This window comes from Manis javanica, chromosome 9, assembly GCF_040802235.1.
Source record: "Manis javanica isolate MJ-LG chromosome 9, MJ_LKY, whole genome shotgun sequence".
NCBI classification, from domain to species: domain Eukaryota; kingdom Metazoa; phylum Chordata; class Mammalia; order Pholidota; family Manidae; genus Manis; species Manis javanica.
In genome coordinates, this window is record NC_133164.1 from 105924046 (window position 1) to 105951562 (window position 27517).

A 27517-nucleotide genomic window follows, 5' to 3' on the forward strand; every position below is an offset into this window, starting at 1 on the left:
CAGCTCCTCTAAGGCAGTGATGGCAGTATTTTATTTGCCTCTGTGTCTCCAATGGTTAAGAATGTCTAGTGTGCCTATTACATCACTTTCATTCAATGTTGGTTGATGAATGTAAAGTTTTCACACATATTAAGTTGTTTAAACATAGAATCACAGGTTTATACAATTTTATAAATGACAAGAACTTCGACAATCACCTTCTCTAATCCTTTAATTTTTGAGATTCCGAGATTGAGACACAATAACTTGATCTCTTACACCTATTCAATTTTCAATCCACATCTCTTATTCAAGTGTTTTATTTTTAATTTAAACTTCCCCCCCCACAACCCTCATTTACCCACTTAACAGGCAAAATCTCTTATATCACAACCTAATATTCATTTGGAAACCCAGGCTCATTCTTGACCCATCTCTTTCACAAACTACAGTCAACCTTCAACAGGTCCTTTTGGTTATGCCTCAAAACATATCTAGCCTCTCCCTTTTTCTTTGTTCTCACTGACTCACTCACTTGCCCAAGCTGTGAAGCAGAACACTATGCACCAGTTCGCAATCCAGGAAGGATTCCAGACACTCCTGCCCACTTCATCTTGATATCAGAGTCACAGAGGAAAACACAACACAGTCAAATGTTGAATGGAACAAGGCTTTACTCACATAGAGAAGAGACAGAGTAAGCTCAGCTCCAGTAGTGGACATTGGTCCCTCAATGCTAGTGGGTCCACCTGGCAGTTGATGCCGAATTGAGAGAGAGCAGGGAAGTGGGACAAAGGGTCCTGCCATTGTAAAATCTACTTAGCTTGCAAAAAAGGCCCAGCTTATTCTTTAACTTAATCTATAAACTGTTCTTCCTCTTCTTCTAGCCCCTTAATCAATTAAATTACTTTGTAACCAGGCAAGAGATAGACCTCTGAAGTATAGAATCACAGTCATCTAAATTACCCCATTCTTAAGACAAACCTTCAAAGCAATTATGAATCACCTTTATATATCATGCCTTACACTGACCCCTATGCAAAAGGCCCTACAAAACCCCAAACTCTAAGTCCTTAAGTGATCCTCCTCCCTGGGGTTACCTGCACTCCCGTCTGAGTATGTACTGTCTTATATCAAATAAACCTTCTTGCTGCCTATGCTGATTGCCCTGGTCTCTGAACTCTTCCTCATGATAAAGACAAGAACTCTCCAACTTTCAACTCTGATGGTAAATGTCTTTTTCACCTTGCTATTTCATTCAGCTTTCTAGTCTAACATAGTCCCTTTCTCTCTCTCTCTTTTATTTTAGTCCAGTAGGGAAAGAGGTTCTCAGAACATGACCTCACTCCATCCAGTGCTCTGCAGCTCCCCAAAATCCTGGGGTGGTCGGGGCTCAGTTCCCATGCCAAGAAGATTCAAGAGGACACTGGATGCCAGGTGGCCCTGGCTTTAGGAGTTGACAAGGGATCTGCCCTATGCTGAGCAGTTCAGTGATCGTCCCTTTTCTGCCTCTGTTCTTCCTTGCTCTCTATTCCTGCACACCTCCTGCCATTCACTACTCTTGTTTTAATGAATTCCTTCCTTACTTATACTTATCTGACCTGGTCAAGAATTCTTTTTCAATCAGAGTCAAGAACCCTCCCCATTCAGGTTGAGGTTTCACCTAGTGCTCAAGGAGAGACCTCCTCTGATGCAGTGCCCAACGACAGAGTGACTGGCCACCTTACACCCTTCTTGCACAGCTTTCAGAGGATCCCAGTTCCTCCTGGTAGTCTAAAATACTGAAAGCTGGGATATGCCTGAGGGCCATTGACACATAGGCTTAAGCAGAATAACAGAACACTCATTGAGCCTGAAATGAGAAAAGACCTTTCCACCCAAAGTGATGAAACAGTGTACACTGTTTGGGTTTTTTATCTCTTGGTGAGGAGGTGTTCCAGGCCCAAGTCCCATTCTTAAGCAGCTACATGGGAGTGGAAAAGTACATGCACAAGATGGCCTTTCACAACTCTGCCTAAAAGCTCTCCCCTAGACTGCTGCTGGTTCTATCTGAGATTCCTGTGTTCACTCCTGCCTTTACTTATGCCTTCCTCCCACCAACAGTTCTCTACAGAGCATCCAGAAAGATCTGCAAAGAGTGTAAATCTGATTGTATAATTCCTTTGCTCAAAACCCCCTAATAATTTCTCAGTGTAGTTTCAATTAAGTCCAAAATTACTAAGATGGTGTAAAGCACCTGAGTTCTCTACAGCGGCCTGCTTCTCCATTCTAATAGTTTGCTTTACTCATTGCCCACCGTTCAGTGAAGCTCACACTCTATCTACTGAACTGCTGGGGAGGAAGAAATTTCCTCTACCCCTGCATTCTTCTGGCTGGTTTAAGAATCAAAGTGACATGAGGCAGATTAACAGGAGGGAAAAAGAAACAATAAAGTTTAATTATGAATGTATGGGGAATTGATAGACATGGGATTCCAAAGACAGGGAAAATGAGGTTTATGTGTGTCATCCTGAACTAAGAAGGGAGTAGGGGTCTTGGACTTCAAAGGAAAAGGGAAGATATTCACAGGAATATGAAGAGAAATTTGGTAAACAAATGTTCGCTGGGCCACTGAAACAGTGGGATGTAGAGAAGAATTTTCAGACTTTGATACATTCCTCCCTGTCTACTACCCCCAGGTTTATTAGGATACAGTTATCTATGGTGATAACTCTTTTCCTGGAACAGGTTCTCTGTCTAAATTCTTTTTATGCAGCTGGTGGTAGGGGTGGTGGTTGGAGGGTGCAAATTTTCCTTCTGAGTCTTTTGGGCCTTGATTGTTTTCAGCTCTGAAATAATCTGCATGCTAAAGTGGCACATCATGGGGCAGCCCTCCCATGGCCCCCCAGAACTGTGTTTCTTTTTCAGAACTACTTCTCAATGTTTTGATACTTATTTTTATATACATAGATCAAAAGACCAGGAAAGATCATAAACCCTCTTGGAGTACTATTGTCACTGATACAAAGACTGTGCAAGTATGCTAATATACTTGAGGCTTAAAGCTATTTATGAAGGAATAATTTATTTTCTGCCACACATACAGCTGTACCCCACTTCTGGTCCCGCCAGAGGCAGAGGAAAATATATCTGTGACTGCCCAGGCCCTTTTTCCATCTTTCTTTCTCTTCAGTCCAAGTGTCATGTGGTACAGTTGGGTCCAGGAGAAAGACTACAATAGAAAGATTTTAATGATGGATGATTGATTATTCTCTAATTTACTGAAAATCTTCTACAACCAAGTGATCCCTTAGAGAAAGTACACAAAAAGATAAGTTGGAATAAGTGATTCAGACTCTTAAGGTAGATTGTGATCTAGATGAGTTTGAGAGACACATTCCAAACTATGAATTTGGATGTCATTTTTTTTCCTTCTGAATGAATCATTTGTGTTGTAGGACAGCTGCATCTGGGGAGGTCTCTTCCTGAGCACGAGGTGAAACCTCAACCTGAATTGGGGAGGGCTCTTAACACTGATCAAGAAAGAATTTTCCAACAGGTCAGAGAAGTGCAGCTAAGGAAGGAATTCATTAAAGCAAGAGCATTAAGGTCAGCAGACATACAGGCTGCAGAGAGCAGGAAGAACAGGAGGAAAACAGGAAGCTCACTGAACTACAGCTTGACATAGGGCAGATCTCTTGCCAACTCCTAAAGCCACGGTCACCTGGTGTCCAGTGTGCACCTGAATCTGCATGGCATAGGAGCTGAGCCCCCACCACTGCTGAAGTTGGGGTTGCTGCAGAGCACTGGATGGAGTGAGATAATGTTCTGAGAACTTCCTAAAGCCAAAGAAAGGGGATTTTCGGGCAGACTACTAGAGAGTCTGATCGTATAGCTGCAGTCCTGCCTGGGTGACCCAGGCAATGGGAACTTGCAAGCCCAAATCAGAGATCTCAGTAGCCCTTCCCTACTTATCTGGAATTGGACAGAGAGAGTGAAGACTTGTGCTTAAGTCTAGAAAATTGAATGAAGTAGAGAAGTCTTTCCACTGGGAAAGTATCTCTTATTAACTTCCCAAGAGGCTTGGAAATGCACAGAGGCAAAACACAGTAAATTGAGCAGTGAGAAGCCTTTATTTAAGGCAAAGTACACACTTGAAGAAAAGGGAGTGCAGGCAACCTCAGAGAGGAGGTGCTCTTAAAGCTTGGGATTTGTATCTTTCAAGGTCTCAAGAATGTGGCAAAGGGCTGATGAGTGGGATGGGGCATAGGCTTGACTTATGGTCTTATGATTTTTATCACTGGTGAGAAGAAAGTATGTCACCATCCATAGTCAGTCATCTAGATATTCTGTAAGATAAACTTAACACAAGGAACTTATTGATCCTCTTCTTCTTTAAGATAGTGGTTACTCTCAAGCAATGGGGACATATCATTTAGGACTGCTTGGTCTGCCTTAAGACAGGGTAGGTTATTGGCTGATTACCATGAATTACATTAGGAATCTTAGCTCCTAACTCCCTGGTTTTAACAATGGAATCTTAGCCTTAGGATGGATTTCCTCCTGTTCTTACTAAACCATTTATGTCTTGGCATTTTTTCATCACAGGCAGGAAAAATTAATCATGATGCTTGTCCCATGCCCCTGCCCCACCTCAGTTGTATCAGATATATTTGATTACTCTGCATCAATCTACCACAATTTTAGTAATTCTTTAAAAAGTTTTCATTTCCTCAGAGTCTTAATAAAGAAGGTAGAAAATCATGCCAGTTTTGCAGCTGAGCAGAAATATTTTGTCTTTCCATTTTCACTGTGCAAATGCACAGCATGCAGATGTATTTTATTAGCTCCAGTTTACTCCCAGTAGGTATTTTCAAATCAAAATTTAATTTATATAGATTTACCAGAAGTCTTTAATCTAAATTATTATTTCTGCTGAGATTTCTTGATTCTCAATATTACAGATAGATTTTATGGGGAGGAAAAAAATGATACTAAAATTATGAGAGAAAGAATTGAATCCTTTTGATGTATTTGATGTGACTCTTATCTATTACCAAATTGACTTGAATACATCATACACTGAAATAAAAGTACTGAGCTCACACCACTCTCTCTGCTGCCTCCTTGTATTGAGAACTTGTTCTATTAAGGTTTCTCCTTTCTTTGGTCTAGGTCTACAAGTTCTGAATATAGGACTCAGCCACATATATTTTTTTAAGCTGATATATTAATTGACTTCAATATTATATTGGTTTCAGGTATACAACATAGTATGATTCAATGATTATATACATTACTAAATGCTTACCAAGATAAGTATAGTTGTCATCTGTTAACATACAAAGAAATGACCATATTACAAATGATATTCCCTATGACTAATTTATTTTATAATTTGATGTTTGTGCCCTTCTCCTATTTTACCTATCTCCCTACTCCCTTCTCCTATGGCAGCCTCCAGTCTATTTATCTTTTTTATCCATTCATCTATCAATGGATACTACCCAAAGAAACAAAATTACTAATTCAAAAAGACATATGCACTCCTATGTTTATTGTAGCATTATTCACAATGGCCAAGACATGGAAGCAACCTAAATGTCCATCGAAATCCAATAGATTCTTGTTTCAATGATATTTGTAACTCAAAGGATAATTGCTGCTATTTTTTCTGCTTATGGACTTACTGTTATTGGCTTTTTATCATGTTTCACTCAGAAAATACACTGCATGCAAATTCCACTCCCCTCCAGACTTCCAAAATCCAGTAATGTAAATTATTTCCTGAATAGTAACTGTATGTTAGCATAAGTAACATTGTGTAACTTGTTTTATAATGTCACACAGTGTGACACTATATGATACTATTTTTTTGTTTGTTAATATTGAGATTAGTCTATATTTAATAAGTGATACTGTATACCTGGGAAATAATATTAGGACATAGGGGTCACCAGTTCTGCCCTTATGGAGTACTTCTGTCATTAAAATGCACATAATCTAAGATAAAATTAAAGCTCTCTTTAATACCAGTCTCTCTTATGTGGTAGAAAAAGGCAGTTGTAGAGATCCCTTAGTGCCTCCCCATCACTTACTGCATTGTTTACCATCTCCAAAAAGTGCTGTGGCCTTCAGATTCACTGTTTTTGCTCACATTGTTCCTCTGTTCAGAATGTTCTTTAAATCTTGGGCATCTAATGAAACCCCACTCATTATTCAAGCCCCAGCTCATGTTCCACCATTTCTGGAGTTCTTTCCTTATTAGTCCCTTCCCAGCAGACATTACTGAGGGTCATTCCGTCTTTGCCCTCAGTGCAGTGCACGTATCACATAGTGTTCTCATGTTCTTCTATGTTTGCTTTCTTATTGCTCTTTGTGCTCTTGGAGGAAAGAAGCTAGTAGTAATTGAATATGATATGTATATATACACACACGTATGAATGAATGAATAAAATATATTTTTTATATATATGGAATTGGCTCATGTTATTATGGAGGCTGAGACGTCCCAGGATCTGCAGATCTGCAGTTGACAAGCTGGGGACCCAGGAGATTCTAGCCTGAGTCTCGGTTTGGAGGCATGAGGAGATTAATGTTGTAGTTCAAAGACAATCAGGCTGACAGAGTGAGTCCTCTCCTACACCAGGCCTTTTTGCACTATTCAGGCCTTCAGTGGCTCAGCTGAGGCCCACCCGTACTGTGAAGAGCAGTCTGCTTACTCAGTCTACCAATTCAAACGTTAGTCTCATCCAGAAACCACCTCACAGGTATACCCACAATCATGTTTACCCAATTACTTTGCACTCCACGGCCTAGTCAGGTCCTTGTGTAAAATTAACAAGCACTCTGACAGACTGACTAAATGAGAGAATGGGTAATTTGGAAATTCCCATGAGGTGATTTCATCAATTCAAGGCAGGGTTTTCTGGAGAACCTGGATTAAGTAGGGAAGGGATGGGACAATGACAGGATGAAGAAAAAAAATGTCACACCACTTTAAGATATTGCTGTTCTGTTACTTGGACGTTTTGCTTGTTTTAAAATAAGCACAATTTAAAAACAGGTACAATAGATATCAGCTACATTCTTAATCAACTTTCATGAATGTTGTGACCATTCATCAGCCATACATAATGAGATTTAAGCTTGATGGAAAACTGAGACTGAATTTTGTAAAATTTTTCCTTACTATTGATTATAAACCAATCTCAGGTTTTGTAGTAATAATTTTATCTTCAGTAGAAAATGAAAATAAAATTACTGTCAAAGCCTGTGGAGGTGAACATCTCTTCATGAAATCAGTATGCTCATGAATACTTGAATACAATTTACAGTGAAAATAACACACTGAATAGAATGTTAAAATTATTAATAAAATTTCCTTTTGTATACTTAAGATATACTTGTTTTAGAAAAAAATGAGAAAAAAATATTTTCCTTTACTTTGAAAAAAGTTTATTAACACAGTTTTATGTGGTTGTAAAATGTTAAGTGGAGTGGATATACCTTAATTTGCTTAAGCAATCACCAATTATACAATTAGACCCTTGTCTACTGTTCAGTATTTCAAATAATAATGTACTGAATAATTTCATTTATATAACTTTTTTCTTCATATATTCATGGATAGATTCCTTTAAGAGGAGTTCTAGGGTTAACTTATTATGATGCACATTTCCAAATCACTTTTCAAAGGCAGTGCATCAGCTCATACTTCCAGAAACTCTTTTAATCATCATTTGGAAATATTTGCAACATTCATAGGTTGAAGCACCATACTGTTTTGTTTATATGTTCAGTTTTTGATTATTTAATGAACATTTTTCTACATTTGTTTTTCCTTTAAAAAATTTCTATAGAAAATCTTCTAGTAGACTAAAACCAGCAAACATACAACTTCTAACTGATCTTTATTATGAGTTTCCATTTGACTTAATTCAAATATACAGGGAAAACTCTGATTTCGGCCATGAAATATATGACAGCACAGCTAAGAGAAAAGGTAGTTGCCTCTATGCAGGGGTCCTATTTAGTGCTTTCTGTAAGGATTCTATTCTAACCTGTATCTAGAATAATGGCATTGATATTCAATATAATTTGATTAGATTTTATGAGGATCTGTATCCAAGAAGACAATACTGTGCAAGTTTAAGGAAAAAGTGGTTGAACTCTCTTCATTATTTAATCTGTGCTGGGGAATATATATCAGATAGTAGCTCAGATGAATGAAAGAAAAGCTATTAAAATGCTACCTAGAAAAATGTTTCCAAAATCGCCTCTCTTGACACTGCATTTAACAAAAGACATGATTGGGCCAAGTCATATAATGCTTATCTCATTGCTGAAAATGAAATTAAAGAGGAGCAGAGATGTTAGAACATGGGCAGAATTCGTTTCTGAGAACTGTCTCCAGGTAAGAGTTGGGAGGGGCTTAAATCCAGCTCTCAATGGCTGGCTGATCCATGGGGTACGTTTTAAAACTTCATCCCTTCAAGATGCCCGCTCCGAGTTCTTAGAAAGGCACCGTGTAAATACCAGAGGCCTTAATGGTGTTATTAAGAAGGATGATTTGGCGGACTCTGGGTTACTCATAGGTTTGAAGGCCAAAAATCTAGCAAGATGACTTGGTGAGATTTTGATAGACCAGTGTTCCAACTGGTTCTTGATCACCACAGATTACATGAGTTCTATAATGACCACCTGATTCCAAGTTTTATCTATAATCCATCTTTAAGGATCTCAGGCAGTCTTGGCAGTATCAGAACATTTGCAGTGGATGAACCCCAAGGGATTCTGAGAAAGATTATTTGATGACATTTCTCCTGACTGTTTTTTGCCAATGTGTGTGAGTTCACTGTGTGCTGCTCATCTTGCAGAGCTGGACACATCTGACTGTGTAATCTGCCTAGGGTTTTCCTTTCCCTCTCACACTTGTTCTGCTACATGCTTCGGAAGTTCAGCCGCTTGGCTACATGAATGTTTCTTAAAAGATCACACACTGAGTAAGCGTGGCTGGCACCCACCAGACACACTTACTAGACTTCTTTTACAATGCCGCATTTGCGTGACTGCTCACCAGCCAACCCCTAGAATTCTGTAAATCGGCCAGTGAAAATGAAGAAGCTAAAACAAACACAAAAACCTGGGGGTAATAAAGGGAAATGATAACTGCCAGTGGGACACACAGACAGAAATATGCTTATAACAAATTCCAAGAATCCTTTAATGGTCTTCAGGCTGCTGAAAAAAGGACCAAATCTGGAGAATCTCTGCATTACCTCCATTTTCTTCCCCTCAGCTAATCTGAGAATTAAAAGGGAGCAAACAAGTTCTGGCTTCAAAGGCATATAACCTTGAGGCTTTATTTGGAGCAAACAAAGCATTTACAGCAGCCTTCTCTGGCGGGTGCAGACTCTGACCACATTGCTAATATTTAAAAGTGAGGCATGGTTCCAACCCCAAGGCCTGTCCCCCCATTGATAAGTCCTTTATTATTAAATGAACTTTAATTACTTAATACTTAGATTTTCCATAGGAGGAGATGGGGATTCTGATAGTCTGCCAAAGAGGCTAGAGGGCTAATCAGAAGAACGTGTCATTTTCAGATTAGAAATTAAAAGAAGGAATAGGTCCCATCTGGGAGTGTGGAGAGTCTTGGCATAAACCTGGGCTCTGAAATGCTTTATTTCTACTTTTGCTTAAAAACCGAAGTAGTTTAAAGTTAAATGAATGAGAATGCACGTCTAAGATATTCAAACTTTTTGACTGAATCCAGTGGAAAAAATTTCTCCTAATCTATGCAGTGTGTGTCTGCATGAGCGGGAGGGTCCGGAGAGACTATTGTCTCGTTATTTTAATTCTGAGAGCCTAACACTTTCAGTGTCCCTGCAGATTTAGCAGCTTTCATTCATTGCCATGGTGATTTTTTTACCTCATTTTTTGGCATCAAAAGGAAAAGCTCAAATGAAAAAATGTTTGCTGTTTTTGCTATTAACGTTTCTACTGCTCTGGTGACAGCCAGTGGTTCAGTTGTGCCTGGCTCCTGGGGAACTATCTGTTGGCTGAAATCTGACCGATGGCTGCAGCCATTGCCCCGTCCATCCCCGCTGGGTGGGGACTGATAACTTTGTTCCCGGGACAGTGGTTTGAAAGGAATATGGGGAAATTGCATTCAAAATGAACACCGCTAGTCTACAATTTTAAATTATGGAGCTTAGATAAAATTGTCATGGATGCAGTACGCATAGCCTCTTTCTGCCCTCCCCGCGGCCCCCTCCCACCGGCACACACACACCGGATACCATCTGTTTTCAAATGAAGGTTTTATGGGTTGACTTCATGTATGTTTACTAGCCTCAACTCTTTTTCACTTTATCTAAAGAAATTTTTGTTTTCCCCCATTCTTTATGCTTCCCTAGTCATTCCTATCCTTCTAAGATTACCCATTGTTTAAGGCCTGGGATATTTGTTTAAACTAATTATCTTATGAATAATTCATATTTTTTTCACTCCACAAATATTTGATGGACACTATGTCATGCCATGTGCTAAGTGCTCAGAATACAGAATAAAATAGACCCAGCCCTGCTTTTGTGGAATTTAACAGATGAGCAGGGAAGATGGTTATTAAATTCATTCTGTGGTTAATTAATTACAATTGAAGTTAAGTGCTGCAAACGATACATATAGGGATACTAGGTTAGATCTGGGCTTGGGGGAGGCCTACCTGAGGAAGTGAGAATGATGATTTTGGGATGGCACTCCCAGGCTTCCTACTGCTGTGTTACTGGACAGCTGGAAAGAGTAAAGCCCTCACTTTTCCTGGCATGGGTAGGTAGTAAATGTTTTAGAAAAGAATTGTGGTTATGGCTGTTGAGCAACGTTTAACAAAGTAACATATATAAATAGGCACTTAATGTATCCTTTTAGCCTTAAAATTAGTGTTAGAGAATAACTGAAGGATCTTTTACAGAAATTGAAATAAACAGTATGAGACCTGTTTCTCTGTGGTACTCTCATAATGGTTATTTATATTGCTAATGACACTTAATGCTTACTATACAACTGTAATTAGAATAGTTGACACTAATAAAATTTCTGATGCTGAAGCCCAGGCCCTTTCACTGACTATTAGCCACTTACAAAATCTGAATTATAAGTGTCTGGATTTATCATTTCTGGGACAGGGGATAAAATGGAACTCCCATGTGTGTCTGACTTTTCCATATGTAAAACAACGTGTTCTTTCCTTTTACTAGTTTCTGAACTGATAGGTTCTGGTCTTTGCTAATGCAAGGAGATGCAGATAATGTATAAACCTGTACGTTGGCTGGTATGGGACACTTCCAACAAGTTCAGGTGTTTCTAGATTTAAAGCTGTCATAGCATCCTGGGCCAGACTAGTTGTGAAGGCAGGAACCTCGACTACAATTCTTTCTTGGAAGCAGCCCTTCTCCACTGCTAACAATGTAAGGCCCCCATGAAGGCACCAGAAATAGGGTTGTGTGCTATTTTTAATAGTGCACTACTTCAGACTGAAGTTTACCATAAAAATTGCATCTCGAGTAGAATGTACTTACTGTCCAACAGAGTTTATCCAGTACCGTGTGGCTGCCTTGGGGGTTGAGAGGAGGAGGACCACTCAGTTACAGAGGAAACTCTTGAGATATTTTCACATAGATTGGGGAAATAAGGGATTTTAAGAAGTGTAATGATTCGGTACTAAAACTTTTTAAAACAGTCATACATACTGTAAACACTTCAATGAGTTTTGCTCCCATTTCAGTACCACCTGTAAAGTAGAGACAATAACACTTGCAGGGCTGTTGTGAGGATTAAGTGACATAGTTTATAATGGTGCTTAGAATAGTGTAAATGAGCAAATGGAGACCTTGCCCAAAGTCATCCAGCCAGTTAAAGGGTGAAGCTGGGAAGTGATCCCGGGTGTGTTCTTACTCAACATCCCAACTGTCCCTGAATATATTAAAAAACGGTAGAGCCAACAGTCAAATGCATCTATCAAAATTTGGATGTGTGCAATGCTCTATTTAAAGATTTAAAGTAACATAGAACCTCAGTAAATATTTGCATATTTTTTGTCTTTTGGAAGATATTTGACATTCTCTCTGAACATAAAATACTAAAATAATATGCAAACATATAAACATTTTTCAGGGTTCTATTTATACAGTCCATTTTGTCAAATTATCTGTAAGTTGTAAGTGTAAAAATTCAGAATGTTGTAAGACAAGTTACAGGAAGCAAGACTAGGGAAAAGAGGCTTTATTGAGTCAGTATTTAAAAGTAACCAGTTTTGATAGGTAGATGTTGAAGAGAGAGCATTCCTTTTTAGAGGAAATATCATGAGAAATACTACTAAGAGGAAGCCACGTTTAGGGCACAGACCAGTTCAGTGGATACAAGAATGGGTGTTGTGAAAGGTGAGCCTAGAAGGTGCATTGTGCTAGGTTCTTGGCTTCAAGAATTTGTGGTATAGAACACTACTACAATTTTTTTTGGAACATTAGGGTTTCCTAAGTGAAACAGAAACATTGGTGATGTAGGTACACTGGTTTATTATTATTATTATTATTGTTATTACTGTGTTTGGAATGGACTTGGGCAAGAAAAGAGTAGAGATAGGAAGACCATCTGTGTTGTGATTACAGTGAATCATATGTAACCTAATGAGCCTGAGCAAGGCTTTTTCCATCAATAAGTTCTTATTGAGCAGATAATAATTTTTCATGAAGATCTAGTTAAAATTATTCTTGTGTCTCTTTATGAATGAAGTATAGGGATTGTATTACATTAGAACATTGAATGACTCTTCTGAAAATACTGCATTCTTATGAGTTACAGTGAGTTTAATGTTCATTGCTAGGTGCTCATCCTCATGCCTTGAGAATATAGTACTAAATTGATAGCCTATGACTTCTTTTAATATTGTTGCTGGATTGTTTCACCGCAGTGAGATACAAGTGCTGAAATCTGGCACAATATTGAGAGCATTAACTCAAGCTATATAGTGCCTTATAAACTTAGAATTGGTTTTTGATATTTAGGGTTTCTTTTGCAGAGGCAAAAAGAAGCAGCTACACATCGTGTGTAATTTCTCACTGTGTCAAATAATCAACTGTTCTGAGTTTTCAACCATTAGGTCATTAAGTTTTAAATAGGATACAATTCTGATGACCATTTATTAAGATGTGGTATCCCCAGTGAGTGCATACTGAATAAGCATGTGGAATAGTAGCCAATTCCATTGTCTAATTATATTTATATAGTCTCATGCCTTGTGGATGTTTCTTCCAGCTAGATTGAATTTACATAAAGGAACCAATATTGAATATCAGTTTGACTTACTCGTTCATTTAATATTTTGTTCTATGTTTTAGAACTTTGCAAGTGAATTTTTTGACTAGCACAGTCAGGTGTGAAATAGATATTTAAAATTGTATCCAATGTGTATAACTTATATAGAACTATATATCTGAATACATATAAGTATCCAGATATTTTACCAACTTACCAAAAATATTTTATTCTTACATTGTGTAAAATATATACTTTATATGTATGGGTAAATTTTTCCTGACCATATTTCCTTAACCAGAAAATAAAATGCTTAGGATGAAGACCAAGAACAAAAATACTGAGTAAAAAGTCAGAAATTTGTTTAAAAATCAGTTGTCCTACATGGGCCAAGTACTCATTGCAGTTTTGCCTTATGTGGTGTACGTGCACCATTGCTGTTTAAGTACATGCTTTAAATCCATACCTTAGCTAATCAGTCATTTTATTTTCTTTTGAAAAGACTCAAGACTATACACTACACAAAGCCTGGAAATTGGACTTTGAACAATGAGCCAGGTCACAAGTTAACTGATTTGTTTTGTTCTTCACTCTTTGGTAAATTCAGCACAGTTAAGAGATTAGTTCCAGTAAGTAAATAAGAAGAATAGAATTACACATGTGGCTAGACCCCTTGTAGATACATCTGTAGTGTTGAGACAAAGAAAGAGGTCAATGGATCCAGATTCCAGAGCCTTACCTGAGGAACCAGATGAGTAATTTCAGTACATGTATTTGTGGGATAAATTTCAGGTGCTAAATTAATATGCACATACATAAAAAAGTCTCTGCATGGTCTAGAATTAATCATTTTTTACTCTAGAACCATCTCAATATTGGATCTCCAGGTCTGCAGGTCTGTCAATTCAAGTGTAGCCGTAATGAGTTGTAAACCATCTTTGGCAACTTGTACCTATTCCATATGTGATGCTGATGTAATTTCCTATTTCATAGATTCAGTTATCTGGGACTTCAAATAGTTTAATCCCTGAAGGAGACATGAAATGCCACCTTCACCTAAGGAATGAGACTTCTCTACAACATTTTTGATTGTCTCTCATATTAAATTATGATGTTATGACCTAGATCATCTCGCCTTTACATTTTGATTCCAGCAAAACTCTTATCAGATTGTCGTGCAAGTTAGATTTGTGAGAAACAAGAGCCCCAAATAAAACTAACGGTAGTTAAAACTGAACACAGTATAATTTGTTATTGACTAAATATTGATGGAAAATTTCTTGGTAATATTAAACCTGGACTTGGAAATTCTGACTGTGAAAATTAATCTATAATTTTTGTTAAAACCATCACAGTAACATAAGACCAGAAAAACTTGATGTGAACCACAGACTGATGAAAGAATAAAATTTTATTGTGAAATACATATGCAAAGAAAACAATTCCAGTGAGATTAGGATGAAAATGGAAATATTGGGATTTAACAGTGATTAATAATACACAAATCAAGGAATTAAAACTATTTAGTTGAAATCTACTGTAAAAAATAAGATTGCTAGTGATCTATCACTGATGGCATAGTTCACTTAAATACTTACTTGTAATCAAAGCATTAGGGTCACAAATATCCATCTGTAGAAAATGGGGCTCAAGAGGGCAGGATAAAATTTTCTTATGTACAATGTTGTGATGAAGGAGGCTTCTCTCTTATCAAGCTTATCGTCCAAAATGAGCAGTTTACTTACTTAGTGATTCTTGCTTTTCTTTTTCTTTTTTCCCTATGTTTGCTTAATCATCTATATGAATGCATTTTTTACACATGTTATTTCATATGAATGCCATAGTGGCTGTGTGGGCTAAATTAGCACTTATCCATTTTATAGGCAGTAGACATGAAACAAGTTACTTATCCAAGAGCAGGTGGCACAGCCAGGCTAGAAGCACAAACTAGTCTAATTGTAAGTTTAGCATTTTTTTCACTGGGCCAATCCCCAACAGGGAAGAGGGGAAAGGGTGGTGAGCAGGAAGCAGGCGCCATCTTTAGGGCGTTGTCCAGCTAGAGTGGGGCTCAGCCTCGGCCGTAGGCCGGGCCCCCACATCTCCCCCTTTATTGTTTTATAACCAAAGGGCTGTCAGGATCATGCCTGTCTTAGGTCGTCCGGAGTCTGCGGCATTCTTACCCGTCCTCAGGCAACAGACAGCTTAGGTCTGCGCCCTGTCTTAGGTTGATATGTGCAGCTCCCCATCTTACCTGTCCTTGACTACTGATCCAGCATATTAAGCCATACTCTAGGGGAGATGCCTTCCTCTAGTGCTGCCATGGCCTGCAACAGGACCTTCCGTTCTCCCCGTTGCTATTTTTGTATGGAACAGACTTTCCTCCCAACCAGGAGGAGGCCCACAATTAGCAATATTCCTATGACACCTACACCTGACCAGGCTTTGGTGGCGTTTAACACAGCTTCAGCTATTTGAGCTACGGAGCAAAATTTCTAACCATAGCTGAGTGGTGAGCTCGTCAAGCTCACTGGACCAATTTGTGGTTAACATCTTGCCTAACTGTCTGGAATACCAGTAATACACCCCCGTATAAGAATGGACGCAGCCCACAGCCGTTGATGACGTTCTGCGTTGTCATTGCCGAGGCAGTGGCCTGGGACAGACCATTCAGCGTCTCTGCCGTAGGAATGGTGATAGTCAGCGCGGCGGTGGCTGCAGCTGCAGCTCGGCTCCACCGTCGCCTGCTGTAGGATCCACGGCAGGAGCAGAAGCAGTGCGATCATCTTGTACCTCTGCTCCGGGGTTTTCCACTCTGCGTATCAGACGTTCAGGCACCCAAACGGGGTTCTGCTGGTCCTGTGGAAAAACACAAACCGAGCCTCGGGTCCAGATTATCACTGGGTCCGGGCCTTTCCATGTTCCTTCCAACACATCCTTCCACAAAACTTTAGGCATGTGTTTTGGATTGGATTGTTGGCCGTGCCACTCTGCTACACTGTGGCCATTTTTGTCCAGTGTTCTAAAATCTTCTCCTATTCCCCCTTTTTGTTTATGTAAGGCATTCTTGAAGGTGAGGTGGGTGCGTTCCACCATACTCTGACCCTGAGGGTTGTCTCTAGCTCCCTGCTGCTCTCATGACACAAAAGGATGTCATCCATATAATGATAGATGATTATCAGGGGAAACTGTTTCCTGACAGTTTGTAAGGCCTTCTTTACATACACATGGTGGGGCTATTAGCCATGCCCTGTGGCAATAAACCTTTGACAGAAACAGTCTTTGATATCTATCACTATTGAATTCCATCCTCTGGGCAGGGCCACAGGGAGAGGAAGGCCTAATTGTACAGGTCCCATAAGCTCCATCTGTCTGTTCACTGCCCTGAGATCATGGAGTAATCTCCACTTGCCAGACTTTTTCCTAATTACAAAAATAGGTGTGTTCCATGGCGTGGTAGAGGGCTGGAGGTGACCAGCTGCTATCTGTTCTTGTACTAAAGTGTGGGCTGCTTCCTTCTTTTCTTTGGTGAGGGGCCACTGAGGTACCCACACGGGCCTTTTTGACTGCCATGTTATTTCTATAGGCTGTTTTCCCTCAGTGGCCCCGAAGAAAAACCCAATCCTGGTCCTCCGGGCCCTTTGGGCGGTCTCCCTGCTAAAAGGATTGCTTGTTCTTTCCCTTGGAGATCCTTCCCTAGTCCTCTAGTGCCCGCATACCCCTGTTTTTTCATTATGGCATTAGACTGCTCACTGTAAAGAGTCTCTGTGGTTAGTTTAACTCTGCTATTAAACCTGTTCTCTAGCTCATCCCCCGAAAGTTCCCCATCTTCATCCTCATCAGATGGCAGTCCCTGTTCAGATCCCCCTTCCGATGCCTTTGCGAAGGCACGCTCTTCTCGTACTTCCTCTAATATTTCCTCCCCCTCTTGGATGGCCTCTCGGCAGCTTGGCTTCTGTCCTCGGCCCTAAGCCTAGAGGCCTCCGTCCCCATCCTCTCTCTAAAGGGGCAAGTATCCTAGTTATGATTTAGATGGAGTACGTCGCTAATTCCGCGAACCTTTTGATTTCGTCGCCACTCTGCAAACCTTTTTATTTCGTTGCCGCTCTGCGAACCTTCACTGGCGCCTCCTCATTCCATATATTATAATAAACAATGTCACAAACACTAACAGGACACACACACTACACATAAACACCCACCGCAACTGCCTGCTGTCTGCCCTGCCACGTATACTTTCAGTTTGCTCGCCGATCCACTCACCCTCCTTGGTTCCCTCTCCCAGTCTGGCCAGCCAACCGAACAGCGTCCAGCGACATTCCTGAAGAGTTACAAGCTCTACTTCATCGGCAGGCGCCAGGGTCAGCAGATCAGGTCGCGATGAGGTTTAGCGATTCCCGGGTTTCGGCACCACTTGTCGCGACCCTTCAGGGACCGAAGCAACATGCCCAAGGTCTTGGTTCTTCTCTAGGCTTTATTGTCTAATCTCTCGCGGCGGTTACAGCAGTTGTCGGGAAGCTCCTCTCCCTCCCGGCGGGCTCCCTTGTATTCAGTCACCCAACCAATCCGGGACAGTATCATACCACAACCAACTGACAAATATGATCCCTATTTACCTTAAGCAGTTAATCCCTAAAAACCACTGTTCTCTGTGACTATAATGGGTGATTATCTTCACCCATTTATTTTGAGTCAACTCTAAGTTATGCCATGTAGCCAGTCCTTCGTGAATCCCCCATCTTCATAGTCTTTTGTCCAGAGTTGGGTAATGAAAAGCAATAGGACCAGGATTCAGAAAAAACAGGTCTCATGTGCAGGATTGCCACATAACAATGTGCCCCTTTGTGTGTGGGATTTCACCTTCTCTGAGCCCCAATTTCCTCATGTATAAAGTTAGGATGATCTCGCCTGCTGTTTATTTTACAAGGCTGTGTTATTAACCAATATTAACAAAACAGTAAACTTCTAAAGATTAATGGCAACCCTTTCATCATTTTTTTTAGCCACAGAAACTACTGTAGTGCCAGACACATAATATAGTAAACTCTGAAGAGCAAATAAGATGAAATCTGAGACAACACTCGTGAACCACATTTTTTTGTGAAGAACACAGGTGTGATTATTTTATTGGTGATTACTGTGCCCTCATCTGAAAGATCCTCCCTTGGTTTTACTCCTAGGTCCGCTGAGGTTCCTTTCCCAGACAGAATCTGTCACAGCCTTCATGGGAGACACAGTGCTGCTCAAGTGTGAGGTCATTGGGGAGCCTATGCCAGCAATACACTGGCAGAAAAGCCAGCAAGACCTGACTCCAGCCCCAGGCGACTCCCGCGTGGTGGTCTTGCCGTCCGGAGCCTTGCAGATCAGTAGACTTCAACCTGGGGACACCGGGATCTACCGCTGCCTAGCCCGGAATGCAGCCAGCTCAAGAATGGGAAACGAAGCGGAAGTCAGAATTTTATCAGGTACTGCAGAGCTCGCTACTCTCTCCAGATTTATATTCCCTGGAGGAGTTTAACAATTTTCCCTTTAATGAATATTGCATAATTGTTTTTAAGTTCTGCATTGTTTATTGGGTTTTGTTTCATATTTTTTTCTTTTCTATCTGAGCCATTTGGTAAGGGTATGCCAAAAGCTTTTCGTATTTTTCCATGACTTAGAGTTTCCAGAGAAACAAGTATTTTACTTGGCCTTCATTCATTTACTAATTCACACATCCCATTATGATGTTATAGGTGCTTCTTTGCGCAAAGCCCATTACCAAGCACTTTTTATGCATAGTATCATTTTTCTCTGATAGCTCCTGAAGAAATAGTTATTATCCCCATTTTCAGTGGATGGATCAGTGGATGGAGGTGAGGCTTAGCAAGGATAAGAACCTTCCCCAAGTTAAAATTGAACATTAATTTACTCAGCCATTCATATACTCATTTCTGAGAAGCACTTTGCTAAGTACTGGGGACATAGCAATTACTGAGACTGACACAAAGCCTGGCTTATTTGCATTCTGGGTGAACGTGGACATATAACTAATCACAATAAAGTGTGTTTGGCATTTTGATAAGGAAAGTTGTTTTTCTCCACCTCTTACCTCCTTCCTCTTCTTGGCAAATCTCTGAGTCTAGGTTCATTTTCCTATCCTACAATCAGAGGTTGGATTGGATATTCTCTAATATCTCTTCCAATAACTGCTGCTATCTTCTATCTATGTAATATGTGAGTTCTCCTTAATCTCACTTAGACTCATTTGTGAGGATCACAAAAAAGGCACACCCCCGAGTAATGGTCACGGACCCCCATCAGAGCATCGGCGTTGGCTCTTGTCTCCGCATTCTGTGAGCAGTATCACAAGTCCTGCAGCAGGTACAGGATGACATTCCTAAGTCATTTCAAAGGCAGACTGGCAATCTGCACGTCCCAGAGGACATTTCTGAAACCCCTTCTAACTCTTTTGTGTACTCTCCTCCATCCCCCACAGAGATGCTGATGTAAATGTGTCTGTATCTTCAGCAACACTGTTGCCTTCCATCCACTGGGTAGCTGACAGATGTAAATGTAGCATATATTTCCAACACATACCATGTATTTAGGCATCTCTTAGATGCACAAAAATTTTTAAATATCTATATTTGTGTATCCTTAATAATGCATCTAAGTCAATCAGATGGGAAGCCTAGGTAAGCCATGCAGAAAATTGGCAAGAATATGTTTGATGATCTTAATATGACTGAAAAGTCTGTTTTCCAGTGGCATTAAGGGATAAAGTTGGATTAATTAAATATTAAATCTGAAATGAAAAGTTTTGAAAGACATACAGATATAATCACCAAATCACCATTTATGTCGATTTATTCACCTTATGAAACATATTTGCATTGTAATTGGTATACTTTGGATGTGTGTAGATATTTCTTTCCTGAATGGAAACTGAATTTTTTGAAATCATTACATCTAATGAGAATTTTTCTCCAAGTTATATGAATTTAAATATAAACTTCAAAAAGGAATTATGAACTGAGGTTATAAATAGTACCTCTAACCACCAACCCCTGCCCCACAACACACACATGCATTATTGTCCTGCTTGTTAAGCCTGTTTTGTATGCTACTGACCATATAAAGGAACATGCTAAAGATTCTCTACATGCTTGTTTAATTGGGTAAGATAGAGTCAGTTGAAATAAAAGCCCATCATATTATTAATATGACTTAGAAGCATTAGAGTGGTATGTGAGTTGTTACCAGCCTTTAAAAAATACATGTTTTTCCATGGTCATTTGACTGAAGTTACCTGTTTTCATTTTAGTTTGAAACATAAATGCTAATTTGAAGTCTTGTCACTTTGTCCAATACTTGTTTTTACAATTTACAAGAGGAATATTTGAATTTGTGTGTGTATGTGCCTAGAGGGTTCTAAATAATGTATAATTTGATGTTCGTATTGGAGTTTATGTGAAAACTCCACTAAGCCACTTTTTTGTATCAGGGGTTTAATGTCACTAAGTAATTGAGATCCATTAAGTTTAGATTTTAAGGATCAAATAGTTGTTTTAAATGCTGCCTTTCAGCAGAAAGTTTCCATTTCTCCACTAAATAAATAAATAAATATTTTATTCAACAAACTTTCGAGTGATTCATATACCTGCTGTCGTGTTGGTTGCTAGGAATACAGAGTTGGAAGACCATGCCCTAAAACAGCTGTGGTTTAGTGGGGGGAATAGGTGCAGCACATGGACTGTGCTGGAAAGAAGAAAAGCAGAATGCCATTACCTCGCATACAAAAGAAAGGGTCAGTGTGCCAGTCTTGAATAACAGGAAGTAGCTAGGCAAGGAGAAGTGTACAAGGAGCAAAGGACCAACATAACAAAGAACAGAGGGAAGAGAGAGAGAAGCTTTTCAGGGAACTGCACGTGTTCTGTTTAACTGGTCACAGGGACAGGACAAACTGGAAGTACGGAGATTAACTGAAGGAAGGAAAATAAACGAGAATGTGTGGCATTAATCCTGTACAGAATTGACCGAAAGCTGCTACTAAAGTGGTATCAGAAGGGATTCAGAAATGAAGATGCACAGGGAGATTTTAAGGGCCGGTCTCGGAAACCTATCAGACACGGCTTATGATGAGGGAGAGGATGGAGTCCAGGCTCCCTGAAAGCTAAGAGGTGGCACTTTTCGTGAGATTGTGTATGGGGTAGTAGTGGTGTTATGTTCAAAATAAACCACAGATTTTTAAGAGAGATTTTCTCTAGCATTTTGTATTTTCCAGATTAAATGAATAATTATTTCATTCATAGGTAGGAAAAGAGGAAACTAATTTAATTTGTTGGTTAATGTTTTAAGACAGAAATTGAATTCTTGCTTTGAGGAACTGTACATTTTTATAGAGTAAGTAAGAAATTGTTGTAAAAAACTTTTTATATTGAGAACAAAACACTGAATTGAGATTGTTTAAAATGTCTTCTGGCATGTGATGGGAAATGGATCAGGGATTGAAGTGGCCATTTTGATTGTCAAGGCCACTTTATTTAGTTCTTATAACTTCTATGTGCCAAGTAGTAGATTGAATTACTGAATTATAAATCTGCTTTCCTCACTAGGTTGATTGAAATAACTGGCCCATGTACTGAAAGTCTTATTTCAGTTTTCTTAATGGCCTAATTGAATTGATCAATTGGTAATTCAATCTATTGTTCATTCATTTAACTACAGTTAAATGACTTTGGGTCCTGGATAGACCTGAACCAAATATCTGTATAATTAAAGGCATTGGCTTTTAATATAATAAATTGCACTAAAATATATTTTGAATGATTTTTCTGTATAATATTTACATTTTTTTTGAAATACATTTTACTAGAAACCATTCCAAAATGCATATTATTTAAAAGGGAATTTTATGTCTTTTTAGTTTTGAAACAAAGAGTTTCAGAATTTTTTTCATTGCTAAGGATTTTTTACTAGACAGGTGCATTTAACTTTTTAGTTTGACTAGTATTACTTATATTTCAAAATTAATTACATTTTGCTACTATTTATTTGTATACTTCCTACAGAATAATGATCTTCAGGGGAAAACAAGGAAGTATTCTTTGTTTTTAAATTTACCATCAAGTCAGACAATGTTACTCAGGTAACTACCATAGGCAAGGAATAGTAAATTTGTGTATACATATCTAGTTCCAAATTAACAAACACAAGGCATAATTAAATTCTAGGTAGAAAATTTCTAGTCTTTAAACGGATGATTACTATTCTAGATCATCAGGAAATAACTGTAGAATAGTAGCAGCAGATGATAAATCCATAATGAGAAGTTTAATCTACCTTCTGGGGAGCCTTGACTCCCATGTCTAGGAATTTAGACTTGATGTTATTCACTTTTTTGATGGTCAGGAATCCTTGAAAGTTTCTGAGCAATGGATACTGTGATATAAACATACACACAGAAAAACAGAGACAAGAAAGTGAAGAGCAATTCATTAACATATTACCTGATATTTTTTCTTTTTTTTTTCATGTATGTATACATTCATGTAACCATTGCCAAGATCAAGATACCAAACATTCTCAATAATTTTTATTCCCCCTTCACCTATTTCATCAATCCTCTTACCTCCCACCCCTAAGGTAACCACTGTCCTCTGTATTTATGAGTTTATTTCAGTTTTTTTTTGTTTGTTCATTTGTTTTCTTTCCTGGATGCCACATATAAATGAAATCATATGGCATTTGTCTTTTTCTGTCTGACTTATTTCACTTGGCATGATACCCTCTAGGTTCATCCATGTTGTCACAAATGGCAAGATTGCATTCTTTTTTATTCCATGTAATATTCCATGGTATAAACATACCACATCTTTTATTATCCATTCATCTATTGATCAACATTTAGATTATTTCCATATTTTAACTATTGTCAAAAAAGACATGATAAACATAATTATTAATGTAGCTCTTCAGATTAGTGATTTTGTTTTCTTTGGGTCAGTTCCCAGAAGTCGAATTGCTGGGTCATATGGTATTTCTGGTTTTAGTTTTTTCATAAGCTTCCATATGACTTTCCATAGTGACTACACCAATTTGCAATCCTATCAGCAGTGCATGAGCTTTCTCTTTTCTCCACATCCTTGCCAACATTTGTTAATTTTTATCTTGTTGATTGGCGTGAGGTGATATCTCATTGTGGTTTTGGTTTTCATTATCCTGATGATTAGTATTTTGACCATCTTTTCATGTATCTGTTGGCCATTTGTATATCTTCTTTAAAAAAATGTGTAGTCAGGTCCTCTGCTCATTTTTAAATCAGATTATTGTTTTTTTTGGTGTTGGATTGTGTATGTCCTTCATGTGTTTTGGATATTAGCCCCTTGACAGCTATATCATTTGGGAATATGTTCTCTTATGTCAAAGATTGCCTTTTCCTTTTGTTGATGATTTCCTTTGCTGTGCAGAAGACACTTTTAGTTTGATACAGTCCCATTTGCATATTTTTGCTTTTGTCTCCCTTGCCTGGGGAGACAGATCCAAAAAAAAGTTACTAATACTGATGTTCAAGAATTTACTGCCTGCTATTTTTGTATCATACTTAATGTTTTTCACTGCATTAAAGAATTTCCTCATAGTTTGCTTTCTTTTTTCAGGCTAGTTTTGAATAAAACTATTTTTTCTACCATGCCATACACAGGACTCTCTTATCCTTTCATACCTCTAAGTTGGATAAAATGGTTTGTTGTGGTTCTCTCTTATATTTACTTAGAAAAGAATAAAGCCTAAGGACCATATTATATTAAGACTATGTGAAGTCCATGTTTCCTGAATATTTTTTTAATTAAAGTATCCTTGATATACAATCTTATGAAGGTTTCACAGAAAGAACATTGTAGTTTCAACATTTACCCATTTTATCAAGTCCTCATGCCCCCTATTACAGTCACTGTGTATCACCATAGTATGCTGCTATAGAGCCATTACTTGTCTTTTCCATGTGGTATTGTCTTCCCTGTGACCTACCTATATAGTGCTCTTTAATCCCATTCTCACTTCCCACCCACTCTCCTCAGCCCCTCCCCTTTGGTTACCATTAGTGCCTTCTCAGAGTCTGTGAGTCTGCTGCTGTTTCATTCCTTCAGTTTTGTTTTGCTGTTATACTACACAAGTGAGTGAAGTCATTTGGTATTTGTCTTTCTCAGCCTGTCTTATTTCACTGAGCATAATACCCTCTAGCTCCATCCATGTTGTTGCAAATGGTAGGATTTCTTTTCTTTTTATGGCTGAGTAATATATTCCATTGTGTATATGTACCACATCTTCTTTATCCACTAATCTACTGATGGACACTTAGGTTGCTTAGGACACTTAGGACACATAGTGCTACGATAAACATAGGGGTACATATGTCTTTTTGAATCAGGAATCTTGTTTTCTTTGAGTAAATTCCTAAAGTAGAATTACTAGGTCAAATGTTATTTCTATTTTTACTTTTTTGAGGAACCTCCATATTGCTTTCCACAATGGTAGAACCAATTTGCATTCCCACCAGCAGTGTAGGAGGGTTCATTCCCCTTTCTCCACATCCTCACCAACATTTGTTGTTGTTTGTCGTTTGGATGTTGGCCATCCTATCTGGTGTGAAGTGATATATCATTGTGATTTAAATTTGCATTTTCCTGATAATTAGTCATGTGGAGCATCTTTTCAGAATTGTCTGTTCACATCCTCTGCCCAATTTTTAATCAGGTATTTGTTTTCTGTGTGTTGAGGTTTGTGAATTCTTTATATATTTTGGATGTTAACTCCTTATTGCATATGTCATTTATGAATATGTTCTCCCATACTATAGGATGCCTTTTTGTTTGATAGTGCCCCTTGCTGTACAGAAGCTATTTAGTTTGATATAGTCTCACCTGTTCATTTTATATTTTGTTTCCCTGCCCGAGGAGATATGTTCAGGAAAAAGTTGCTCTTGTTTATATTCAAGAGATTTTTGCCTGTTTCTTCTTAGTTTTTGGTTTCATGACTTACATTCAGGTCTTTGATCCATTTTGAGTTAACTTTTTGTGTATGGAGTTAGACAATAATCCAGTTTCATACTCTTACATGTGGCTGTCCAGTTTTGCCAACACCAGTTGTTAAAGAGCTGTCTTTTCCCCACTGTATATCCGTGACTCCTTTATTGTATATTAATTGGCCATATATGTGTGGGTTTATATCTGGGTTTTCTATTCTGTTCCATTCATCTATAGATCTGTTCTTGTGCCAATAGCAATTTTTTTTTATTACTGTGGCTTTGTAGTAGAGCTTGAAGTTGGGGAACATAATCACCCCAACTTTCTTCTTCTTAGGATTGCTTTGGCTGTTTGGGGTCTTTTGTGGTTCCATATGAATTTTAGAACTATTTGTCCTAGTTGTTGAAGAATGTGGTTGCTATATTGATAGGGGATTGCATTGAATCTATCAATTGCTTTAGGCTGGATGGCCATTTTGACAGTATTAATTCTTCCTCTCCATGAGCACAGGATGTATTTCCATTTATTGATGTCTTCTTTAATTTCTCTCATGAGTGCCTTGTAGTTTCCAGAGTATAGGTCTTTCACCTCCTTGGTTAGATTTATCTCTAAGTATTTTATTCTTTCTAATGCTATTGTAAATGGACTTGTTTTCCTGGTTCCTCTTTCTGCTAATCCTCATGTTTCCTAAATATTAGGTCAGGTTTAATCCAGATTAAAATGAAATGGTCATATGTGGTCTATCACAGTCTATTTCCATGGATTTAGCTCATATTTAGTTAACATTGATCAATTAATGAATATTTAGAATTTCTGATTTTGAACTATTATTGTAACAAGTTGTTAAAAGCATAGAGTCTTATACCAGACTAAGTACAAATCTCAGTTTCACCATTAACTAGTTGTACAATTCAGGGCACATTTCAGAATCTAAGTCTTTATCTCGTAAAATATAGAGAATGAAATCATATATTTCATAGGCTTTAATTTAATAGGCCCAGTAAATGCCTGGAATTGCTAAATCCTTTATAGCTATTATAATAACTTTGGAATTTTAGAAATTCTAGTCTTCAATAATTTGATTATCATGTCAAGATGATTTCTCTGATAACAAATTACCTGATTTTGATTCTGGATATCTAGTAGTTAACTTACCTGCTTTTAGTTAATTGTACATTTTATGTTCTCTGCCGTAGTGCTGTCTGATTTCTGCACTTCCTTTTCACATCATCAGAAGCCAGAGTACCCTGCAGCTATTCCTTCCCTAATAACTCATTGCTGCATGATTTTCACTCTTAACGTTACCTTACCATCAAAATTTCTTTTGCTGTATGGAAAATTGCAAGAGGCACTGGCTTAGAAATAAGAGAAAATAAAGACTTCTAGTGTTTCATCCTTATTATCACTACCATTTCATCTAATCTTCTAAAATCCATATTTACCTTGCCTGTTAAGAAAAAAGTTTGGACTAGAGCAGCCTTTCCAAATATCACTACCAAGGAGCTCATTTATTATTTCATTCCACATTCATCAACAACTCTGCCTTTATAAGCACAGTATTTAAGAGTTCACATTTGCTAGACAGACTCTAATTATTAAGAACCATAGATCTATGCTAAAACGCAAGGTTCAAAAATCAATCCCATAAAATATGAAATTGTCCTACTTTTAGATTAATTAAAACAAAAACAAAAGTTTCAAGTTGTTATATATTGTTACCAAAAGTACATTGAAAGAAGACAGGATACCTTTTATTGTATACAATCGGCCATGTGGTGAACTAAATTCCATGTCATGATATGACCCCACTCCCCTCAGATGATAACTTCAACCTACCTGCTTTGGGAACCAGGGCTGGGCAGAACACAGAAACCAATGGACAATTGTGTTTTGTTAGAGCTAGTTATTGTAGGACAGGTCTTTTAATCAATGTGAGATAACTGAGATAACCAGTGTTGCACACACAGTTGATGAAATTTCATTCAGATGCAACAAAGTTTAATAGGTTATTACCTAAGCTAACTTACTGTAGATAATAGACAATATCTGTTTGGTTTTTGAATTTATTAAAATATGTCTTCATCCCCTAATACTATTTTTGGGGACATCAACAGGGCCCAGGATTCCAAGTTGAAAGGCCTTGAAATACTGGGGCATCTATTAAATTTTTCTTGCCATATCTACTATTCTAATGTCACTAGTCATCTCTTCCTCACCAAATATGTCCTCTATTCCTTTTC

The 27517-nt window shown here is 38.3% G+C and overlaps 1 protein-coding gene across 1 annotated transcript in view; it reads left to right on the forward strand.

Annotated features, from left to right (window-relative positions):
* DCC (DCC netrin 1 receptor) overlaps positions 1-27517 on the forward strand; it is a 1116938-nt gene that overhangs the window by 467883 nt on the left and 621538 nt on the right. Inside the window, exon 3 of the mRNA XM_037016530.2 lies at positions 18453-18737. Within this exon, the coding sequence (XP_036872425.2) occupies positions 18453-18737 (285 nt within the window). The remainder of the gene's footprint in view (positions 1-18452; positions 18738-27517) is intronic.